The following is a 10,612-nucleotide window of genomic DNA, read 5'->3' on the forward strand; positions in this document are numbered from 1 at the left end:
TAAATGAAGGGCATGGCCGGGTGCACAGGTGACCGGCTGAGGACGCCAGAGACAGGTCATATTTTGGGCCTGGGTGAGCTTAGACAAGTCACTTCCTCTCTTTGTCTTCCCACTCTGTCTGCCTGCTCTATTTAAGAAGCTCTGCTAGGCCAGGACTGTCTCTGACCATGAGTAGGTCTACACTACATCCCCACCACTCCCAGGGAAGACTGCTCTCTAGTGTATCCTTCCCATACACTCCTGTCTGCATGAAACAAACCCATTAACGTGGTGGTGACGCCAGTCTCAAATGTTCAGTCTCTGGCATGCTCAGAGTGGCAGCCACGGGTGCCCCTTGTATACAGCTTCAGCACCTCGGTTCCAGGTTTCATTTGTACAGGCAGAAGTGTCTGGGTGGGACGTGGTCAAAGGCAGTGCTCCAAAGCAAGGTGAAGATACAGCCTCTGTACCTGCCCAGGCCATGAGCCTTACGCTTGGTAGGCACTTCAAGGTGCACGGAAATATCAATAGCTAATAATGATGATGCAAAGCAACCAGTCCTTGTTCTTCAAGCTATCCCATGAAATGAGAGCAAAAATCTAAGCTTCAAATGATGTCTGTTTAAATTTAGAACTTAAAAGGGAGCTGCCTTAACCAGCCTGGGAGTTCACAGCTGTTCTCAGGAGAAGGGAGAAGCAAGCACACTGGCTTCATCGTAAGAAGAGCTGGAAAAATGTTATGGCTGGTCATAATGGTTATGGGTGCTGCATGCGCACCTAGCTAAATGGCAATCAGCTTTTGGTTAGAAGACAACTGCTGCAACGGTCAGGAAAATGTTTTTTCTCTGCTTACAATATTGGATAATTGGTCAGATTGATTGGATATTTCTGCCTGCCGCAGAAGTATCCATCGCTGGCTATTGCTGGAGACAGACAATTGCAAGACTGATGTTAATTCCCCCAGCTTCATCCACATCTATCTTAGAGACTGAATCTCACCATTCTGGGCCAAGGGCAAAGTTATTTAATTGATATTGGCACTTGCACCTCCCGACATGGGAAGTGCCAATGAATTCTCAAAGGAAGAGTGACTCTCCTAGCTAATGTGCCTTATTTCTTTCATTGGTAATATTCTGTCTCTTTGTTTAATCGCCTCCTTCTCCCCTTTTCCCATTTCAAGACCCTCTGTGACAGCCACCATGGGACTCTCTCCAGGGGTCTGACAACACTGCTCTCTCTGCTGCTGGATGAGTGTCATGGGGGGCGTCAAGGCCCTTCCTCACCCTCCCTCAGCAGCCAAAAATAGAGAATGACACTGAAACCAAACAGCCCTATTTGTCTCATGTGACAAGGTATCTTGTCAGCCCAAGGGTACCTGACTCTGGATCCTGCATCTGAGGACAGAGGTAACTGAGCTACACAACATGGGAACTGGGCCAAACTTTGAAATCAGAGGACTGTGAGCCCTCACGAGCCAGTTCCTGGCTCCTTCAAACCTTGTCTTAGTTAGATTTACCTTCCTTGATGCCTATAGCAAGCCAGTAAGAGCCAGGCCTTCTGAAACCCAGCCTGCAATAATTCAGGTATATACTTGCTCTTCAAACCTAATCTGTGCTTTGCTTCACTTCTGACTCCATCCCATTTGAATAACGCGATTCTGCATTTATTTTGGTTCTGAGAAGCCTAGTTCCCTGCAAGCTCCAAAACACTTTCACATGGATCTCTCTCAGCTTGGCATTAGAGAACCTCACAGAGACTAAACAGCATCAATGTGAATATGTGTGTGTTGGGGGGGGAAGGAAAATCCTAGGCACGTGGAGGGCATATGAAGGTAAATGTGCTTCTCTGGAACAAGCAACAAGCCATAGAGTAAGAGAAAGAAGAGCTAATAGGGGATAATCACATTTGCAGGCAGAACGACAATGACAAGGTCTGAGCATGGAGAATGCAACCAGCAGGATCCAGGTGGAAGGGGGAGGGGAGCCTCCCCAAAGCAGAACAGACAGCATATCTAGCAAATCCTGTCCAGAGGCTCTGTGAGTAGCCAAAAATTTCTGGTGGACTTATAAAGGGCTGCAAGCACGGATAGAAGAGGATCACTAAGATAGAACAGCAAGAGAAGAAGATCAATTTCTTTTAGCATGCTAAATAAGAGATGGAGCATCTCTTCACCAGTACGCCGCCCCACTGAACTCAACCCCAACCCTGCTCTGATATGCTGCACAGTCATCACCATCAAATGGCCCACGTGGGAGGAGTTTGGTGGTTCTGGTCCAGGTCTCCTGGGATGAGCATCTGCAGCACAAAAGCCACCACTGCAATGAGCAACTGTAGACCCCTTTGTTAGCAGCCTCCTTGGAGCACCCCAAGACAGAAGTCCTCAGATGTCACTGGAGAGCAGAGATGAGTGGGAGGCAGGGTTGGGATTCCTGCCTGACAAGAGAGCACAGGCCAGGACTGGTAATTTCAAGAAGCACTGCCATGCCCCCTAATAATCTTCAATTTTCTCAAGGCAGCAATTTTCTCAACATGAGCAGAGAGGGCCTGGCTCCTCAGGTCTCCTCCCATGAGAGGAGATGGGAGCCTGCCTTTCTCTAGCCTGCAGTTGTTTCCTGTCTCTCATGGGCTCCCAGCTGTGACTGGTAGGCTTGGTAACAAGCAGCCCAGAACCGATGGCAACAGACCCCTGCGTAAAAAGATACCACTTCGGAAGGGAGAAGGCAAAACAGAACTGGAAAGGAGGGATCCAAGTGAGGAGGGACCAGCCCTGCTGGAGGAAGAATAAGATGAAATCTGGACTAGGAGAGAAATCCAGACCCTGATATTCAGAGGAAGAGAAAGGACAGAACCACTATGGTTGGGGACTTTTCACCCCAAAGCAGGAAGGATGGGAAACATCCACAGAAGGGGAGCAGAAAAGCAGAAGACCCAAAAGGGCACTAATTTATGGGAAGAGAGAGGTGGACTTCTGGGTGGGGGGGGGTGGAGTCACTACAGGGAAGATACCCAATGAGTAGAGAGAGGCTGCAAAGGATTTGGCAAGGGGAGAGGAGGGGAAGGGAGGGGGAGAAGCCTACCATGGATGTAGGAAAGAAAATGAAGGCAAGTGTTTTCAGCAGAAAGAACAAAAGGGAATGCAACATTTCTAGAGTCCCAGCTTCTCAGCAAGCTGCTTTTGGAAGTCATTGCCCATCCTGCCAAGTTTTTTCCACACTGGGAATGCTGGTACCAGCAGAGCAACCTTGGTGAAAACCACAATACAGATGGACTACACTATAAGACAGGGCTCACAAAACCCAGGAGTGCCTGCATTAAAACCAATGTTCTGGTTGCTTTAGCTATGCCAACACAAACTCCGCTTTCTTTTGGCTTCCATTTCTAAAAAGTCTATAACAGGTTAATAATTGACTAACAGTTTTGTAAGCATATGGCACACGTAAGCAGCACCTGTGTCATAACTCATAAGCAACTTACTGATCTGTTGGATACAGTAGCTATCTACAGACATATTCACTAACCCTTTAAACTCTCCTTACAAATGAAACTTTAATGCCTAAGTCTAGATAAGTCCAAAGATCATCACCAAAAGCTGTTTCAAATGGTACATCTTTCTGCATTGCCCTTTATCACCTTGGGCCTTCCTAGAGTCAGAATTAAGATAATGCAAGACTAACTGCACCAAGGAGGAACAGAGTCTTCACATCAAGCTGGGTAACTTTCCAAAAAAAGCTGTTGTAGCAGAAACACAGCTTGTGGGCTTGACACAGGAATTCAGGGCAAGGTTTTTACAGCTTTCTACCAGGAAGTTGGACTAGGTCAGTGGTGCTCAACCTCCAGCCTGTAGAACTGTGTCATCTGGCCTGCAGGGCTCCCCACAGGTCTAGAAATTTGGCAGCAGGGGAGTGGTGGCAGCGTTAATTGCCTCCAGATTTCTGAACCAGATTTCTGCAGACTGGATGACATTAGAGGTGCACCAATAAAAGGAAAATTAACATTATCGGCAATCGGCTTTTTTTGGCTGATGTGGCTGATAGTCACCAATAAATGCCGCGTGTATGCATGCAACTGCAGCGCAACATGCAAGCAGCCAGGAGCGCAGCCTGACAACATGGAGAGCAGTGTCCAGTTGGTAAATCTGTTGTGGGTGAAGGGGCAATTGGGGAAGGGGCATGGGGGAAGGAAGGGGCGGGGGGGGGGGCAGACCAAGGCCCCTGCAGTGAGGGGAAGTGGTGCTGGCGCTGGGGCAGGCTCTGCACAGCTGGGGCAGGGCACGGGACAGAGCTGTGGCTCTTCCAGGGGGTGGGGGGTGGCTTCCGCCACTGCAAGCACCCTGGGAGGCATGGGGAACATGTGCCTCCCAGATCCGTGTGTGGGGTGAGGGCAGGCTGCCACTGTGGGCTGGGGCCAGGGGTGGCACCAGGCTCTTCCCAGTGCTGAGGCTGGGCTGGGGCTGTGCTCAGGGTGTGCAGTGGCAGAGCTGGGAGAGCGGCTATGGGGGCTGCAGTCACCCCAAAATTTACCCCAAAATTGGCTTCCCCCAGCCCCAGTCCACAGCAGCAGCCCACCCTCATCCCATGCATGGATCCAGGGGGCACATGCCCCCCATGTCCTCCCAGGGTGTGTGCAGCAGCAGGAGCCCTCCCCCCGCCCACATCCTTGGATGAGCTGAAGCTCCGCCCCACACCCCACCCTGCCCCAGCTGTGCAGCGCCTGCCCCAGCACCAGCCCCACTCCCTCTCTCACCACAGGGACCTTGGTCTGCCCTGTCCATGACCTTTCCTTCCCCCACAACAGACTTACCAGCTAGATGCTGTTCTCCATGCTGCCAGGCAGCATAATGACAATTGGATCAGAATCGGCCTATATGGCTTGTTAAAAATCAGCCAACAGTATCAGCCCAAAAAAATCTCTGTCAGTGCACCCCTAGATAACATGGCCCTGCCCTGAGCACACTGGGCTGCTGCACAGCCAGATCTGGGTACATGGGGTGGGGCCAGCGTACAGCTGGATCTGAGCACACAGGATCAGGCCAGCGCATAATGACACCTGGTGCAGCAGCACCCCACGTGCTAATCCTGCACAGGATCCAGCCTGTAGACTCATCCAAGCCACTCATCCAAGCCCATGGGGTTGGAAGGTTGGGCACCACTGACCCAGATGATTGTAAGAGCTACTACTACTCTCAAGTCCTTTGAAATGGAGCTATATGGAAAGTAGGGCCTAAATGCTTGTATTACTTTATTTACCAAGCTGTGTATGGCTCCCATGCCAGAACAGAGTAGTAGTACTAGAAAAAGACCCAATTCTTAAAGAGACCTTCCCAGAACCACCCATCCTGGCCTTTAAACAAGCACTGAACCTCGCTAACCTCATCACCAGAAGCAAACTTTCTACAGCCCAAAACACACCAAATGGATCCAGACCATGCCATGACAAGAAATGTAAAACCTAACAACAATATCTCCACCACCCCCACAATTACTACACCCCACAACAGAACCATCAGCGTTCCTGGATTTTATAGCTCCAGAAATGTAATACATCTCATTCAATGCAGTAAATGCCTTGATGGAAAATACGTAGGAGAGACCAAACAACAACTGCGCACCAGAATGAACGTACACTGGAAATCTATCAAAGACAAGAATACCCAATTACCTGTGGGGGCACATTTCTCACAAGAAAACCACTCTCTCTCCAATCTCTCAGTTCTAATCTTCAAAGGGAATTTACAAAACATCTTTCACAAATGAGCCTATGAGCTTCACTTCATCAACCTACTGGATACAAAAAAATATAGACTAAATATAGACCTTGGATTTATGACACGTTATAACCTGCCTAAGATCTGACTCCCCAGGTACCTCTCCACTATTTACCAGTTATATTCATTCCCCAAGCCCCCTCCCTTCAACCTCCCCTCCCCTGGCTCAATCTCCTATTTACATTGACTCCTATTTACATTGTCACCGACTGACTTTCTTGCATGCATACCAGCCTCTGGCTTCTTTTCTATTCATTCCATCTAGCAAGAGCACAGACCATCTGCAGATGCTTCCTCAGCCTGATGAAAGGTGTATGTGCCCGAAAGCTTGCAAAAAAGAATTCTTTCCAACTACTGGAGTTGGTCTAATAAACAATATCAAATTTACCCAAAAAACCTTGTTTGCCTATGTCCTTAAACCATCACTGCTACAACCTATACCCCTAGAACTGAGTAGTAGAATATTTCAGGTGTTCAGCTATGGCTTCAGAAGCACAAATTTCAGACCCACTTGAAACTTTTGCTAACGGTTGTTCACAGCACCCATAAGAACCACATGCCCATAGCTGCAAATGGTCCATTCAAGTTGGACGTCTCACTAGCGATACATTGCCTTGTACACAGTGCACTATAGAAACAGGTGTGCCTGAATCATGCTAGCCCTATGGGCAACTAAGCTTAGGAGGACCTTCGCCTTGGTTCCCATGACATTTCTGGTGCCCACACAAGAACAAGATATCACCTCCTTACGTCAAAGCTTTTTGGCATAACTTTAAAATTGGAAGGCATATTTGAGGGTTTTGGCCCTGCATTTATGCAAATATACTGAAAAACAATAAATCTGCAATTCTTTTACATCAAGCAGATATGGACAATGAATGGGCACAAGGAGTAATTGAAAAACAACATCAGAAAGGTGATAGTAACAGATGTGATGAAACCTGGGAAGATTCCCAAGGCAAGGACACACACACACACACACACACACACATCCAGAGTATGGGAGAGGCGGTGACAGAATTAGGACCTAGTTGCACATCACACTTAGGACGTGCTAACTGCACTAAAAATGCTAGTGTCTGAGCATTTGAGCAGCAAAACACATGCTAAGTGCCATCCTAGGGTAGCAAAGTGAGGCCTTTTCTGGCAAGGAGTATTTCCAGATTGTATTACCTGACAAACAGGTCTCACGAGGTATGCAGGAGCAACACTGAGCAGAGAGAGAAGTAATCCAGGTGTGAATGCTGGCACCAGAATCACCCCTCTCCTCGATGAGAGGATTTATCTGCAATCCAGCAGTACAGCAATAAGTGAAGGTTAGCTAAAAACATGTGTGAGTTTTCACCTAGCTGGGGCCTGCCTGGGGACCTGGACTCCCTTTCTGCACTGCCGCACTATATCAAGACCTGTGAGGATGGCTCACACCTTTCATTTTTTGGTGGGCTCTGTATACTGGTAGCCATCTTCTGAGGGAGAAAAGGAACGTGCCTTATACATTTATTCATCCAGGAATGACTGAAAGAAAAGAACTGGGGCATACAAACTAGAGTGTCAGTTGCTGGATTTTGAGGGAGCTGTGGCAATAATCCACTAGTTGAGGACCTGGTGCCTTCCTATCCAAAGGTAATTCCCTCATTCCCAAATCAGACATTGTTGAACCAAAAAGTGAGGCTCCTTCCAAAAACAGAAATGAATGCGTTCAGAAAATGTGGACTTCTAAGTGAAACAAGGAAATTTGGGTCTGAAAACCAAGGCAACTTTCAGTTTAGCTTATCAGTACTTAAAAGATGCACTGCAAACAGCAGCTGTCTCATCCTTTCCCACATGATTCAAGAGTCTAATTCAACCAATTTTCAACATGCTTACGCAGCTCTCAATACACTGAAAATTCTGCTCATGATTTGGACATGCCCGGAGCAGCATCCATTGCTGCTGCAAGATGCCCGCATCAGCGTATCTGAAAATAGGGCTCTCCTAGCTCTGATGTAACGGGATGTAGGTAATCAGCCCAGCCTTGCTCTCGGCACTGCTTCTCTGCAAAGCACTCCTTCTCTGTGAGTATCTGCATTGCAAGTTATTTTTCCTCAGACTCATTAGTTTGCATTTTACTTGACTGCATCTCATTTTGTTATTTTCTAGACCATGGTTTGAGTCTCTCCAGGCTTCTTTATATTATTTCTGCCTGGAATCTGAAAGACCTGGTATCATTTGCAAATAAAATTACTGTGCTTTGCACCACTGAAAGCTGAGCTAGAGAGGAGAGGATGGCCTTGCCGTTGTGGCACAATACAGAGCTCCGGAGACCAGGGAGCAGTTTCCAAGACAGCTACTGTCTCCCTGCATTACCTTGAATAGTCACAGAAAGAAAAACTGAGTCACACGGGTACTATGCAGGTGAAGCTGTAACACCTTCACAGCTTCCTGGAACACTACAGCAGCAGTAGGGGTGGATCTCAGAGCCGTGAGCCCCCGCTGCGTGCATGGCTGCCACTTGGATTAAGAGAACCACGATACTGGGCAGTATCCTGATCTTCTCTCTAGGCTTTGTGTTAACACTAGAGGGCAATGTATCCACACAAACAAGCCTTTAGAGCCAGGACAAAATTCATTCAGAATTCAAATTTAGCTACAGACCCAGTCCTGATGGGAGGAGCTGGAGGTGTTAGGCACCTCTCAGGGTCTAGCTCACAGCTAGTGGCGGAGAACCTTAGGCAGGCAAACAGTTCTGTTTGTATTCAGCAGAGGGTATTAGGTTCACATCTTCACTAGTAAGGCCAAAGCAATCCTCCCTTCCCCCTCTCTCTAGGATGTTAGGAGGCTTAAGTATCAAGCACACTGGATGAAAGACAGTTTGATTATTATGGTTAGATAAAAGCATAAAGTCCAGCCAGAACAACAAACCCAGCCACTGGACCTTGCCCCTAAACTCAGAGCATCACTGCTGCTATTACCTGTTATTTAAGGTTTATTTCGGTCCACTTGATGGTACACAGCAATCTATACACCCCCTGAGTCCACAGCCATAGATTATGCCCAGCGTCCACCCTTCAATTTAAAACTGCAGTCCTGAATCCTTAGCTTTCATTTAAAACTTGTATTTTTCTAGCACATGGGATTGTGAATATAACATTCCCAAACAAAGCAAGCACAAAACTGATGGAACCTGGATGATGGATGAGAGCGCTAAGGTGTCGACTGCCCCTATTAACCTCAGTGGCTGTCTGCTCTGAAACCTAACAATGATAATTTAAAAAATCAGTCTTATTCACTGCTGATCCTCTTTGCACAAATATCTAGCTAATGTGCCAATCTCTCAAAGTGTCTCCCATTTCTTCCTGGCTGTCAGCTGTTCTTAAGCCAGCTAACAACTTCTACAATGCAGCCTAAAGCTCTGTGGCACACTGAAAATTAACGGGTACCATAAAACACATCACACAAGATCTTCAGCTGGTATAAACTGGCACTGGCTAAGGATCTGGCCTGTTGAGCACAACGTAAGCACGAAGAGCAGGCAGAATTCTATACTGAATGGATCATTCATTTCCACATTTAATTCAATAAAGAGCTGCTTTCCCCCACCACACATTTACACTTTTGCAGTATTTCTACTCTGCTGATCACCAGAACCCAAAAGGCCCTTGCAGCAAAATTTAAACCCAGCTTGCTCCAGAGTACTCTTCTCCAGTGTAATTTTAGTTCATTTTTCAATGAAAAGTGCGCTCCCTTAGCCTACCACATGTATCCAAAAAGATCTACTCTTTATAAAGCCCACCTTGCCACAGAGGTTAGTCTGTAAATAGCCTTATAAAGCTGGCAATCATTGGCCCAAAATAAAGTAACCTCAGGAAACTCTGGGCAGGTTGTCCTCTTTGTTCTCCTCCAGTAACCAGACCCTATTAAGGAGCCTGAGTCTGCTGTTTCATGGCCCTTTGGCTCAAGCAGCTGAGGCTCACTGCTGTTCAATTCTGCCCCCCACCAAGACAACTCAAGGACATCATAGCCAAGATTGGTTGCACAGTCAGGAGATTCTTGCTGTTTGTGATGATGGGACTTACCCCTGGTTTGTGCCCCACTCATTCCGGATACAGAGATGTTTGTGCACAGGGTCCTTCATGTAACCTTCATAGCAAAGGCACTCACCTAAGAACAAGAAGAGAGGACATAAGGGAGTATGAATGGTACCAGCTGCTGCTGGAGGCAGGATGCTGAACTAGATGAACCGAGGGTCTGATCTTCTCCTCCTAATCAAACCAGCTATGGAGAACCCCAGGCTGAGGTGGCACTCACAGTAGACAGGTTCCCTGTGTCAGGAAAATCTGAAGGACGAAGAGCACAGATTACCTTCACCCCTGCCCTGGGATAGACAGCAGGTGCCATGACATGGAAGGAGATGAATCATCACTTTCATCAGAGGATCACCTTTCCTTTCCCCAGAAATTACCATAGCAGTCAGTGCCAGTCCCCAACTCCTGCTTTAAAGGTTGGTAGCTCCACACAAACAGCAAGCCTTCCATGCTTAGTAGCTCTTTTGCCCTCACCAGCTCAGAAACTGTTTCTTCAAGAGGGAGAACCAGCAAATGTCACAAATAGTAGTGCAGCAGAAAAAAAAGCTTGCTTGCTCGCTCACACACACACATTTGAATATAGTATTAAGAAAATTACATAATGATTGCAAACAGGAGCCAGAGGGGCTGTGTCAAGGAACCACAAGAGAGAAGATGAGCATAAGCCGAAACACATACAAATGGTGAGCATCCTTTTGTGGGCAGCATGTAGCCATCGCAAAGCCAATGACAAAGGACAGTGGAACCACTGTAGTGCCTACTCTCCTCCTTTCCCTCCCCTCTTTGGAGCATCCCCCAGGGCAACA

General features: G+C 47.4%; 1 protein-coding gene across 1 annotated transcript in view; it reads right to left on the bottom strand.

The window, feature by feature from the left end:
• ASTN1 (astrotactin 1) overlaps positions 1-10,612 on the bottom strand; it is a gene marked incomplete at its 5' end in the record, with an annotated part of 224,136 nt that overhangs the window by 84,943 nt on the left and 128,581 nt on the right. Inside the window, one exon of the mRNA XM_025214997.1 lies at positions 9,798-9,882. Within this exon, the coding sequence (XP_025070782.1) occupies positions 9,798-9,882 (85 nt within the window). The remainder of the gene's footprint in view (positions 1-9,797; positions 9,883-10,612) is intronic.

The sequence above is a fragment of the Alligator sinensis genome, unplaced genomic scaffold (genome assembly GCF_000455745.1).
Source record: "Alligator sinensis unplaced genomic scaffold, ASM45574v1 scaffold899_1, whole genome shotgun sequence".
Lineage (NCBI taxonomy): Eukaryota > Metazoa > Chordata > Crocodylia > Alligatoridae > Alligator > Alligator sinensis.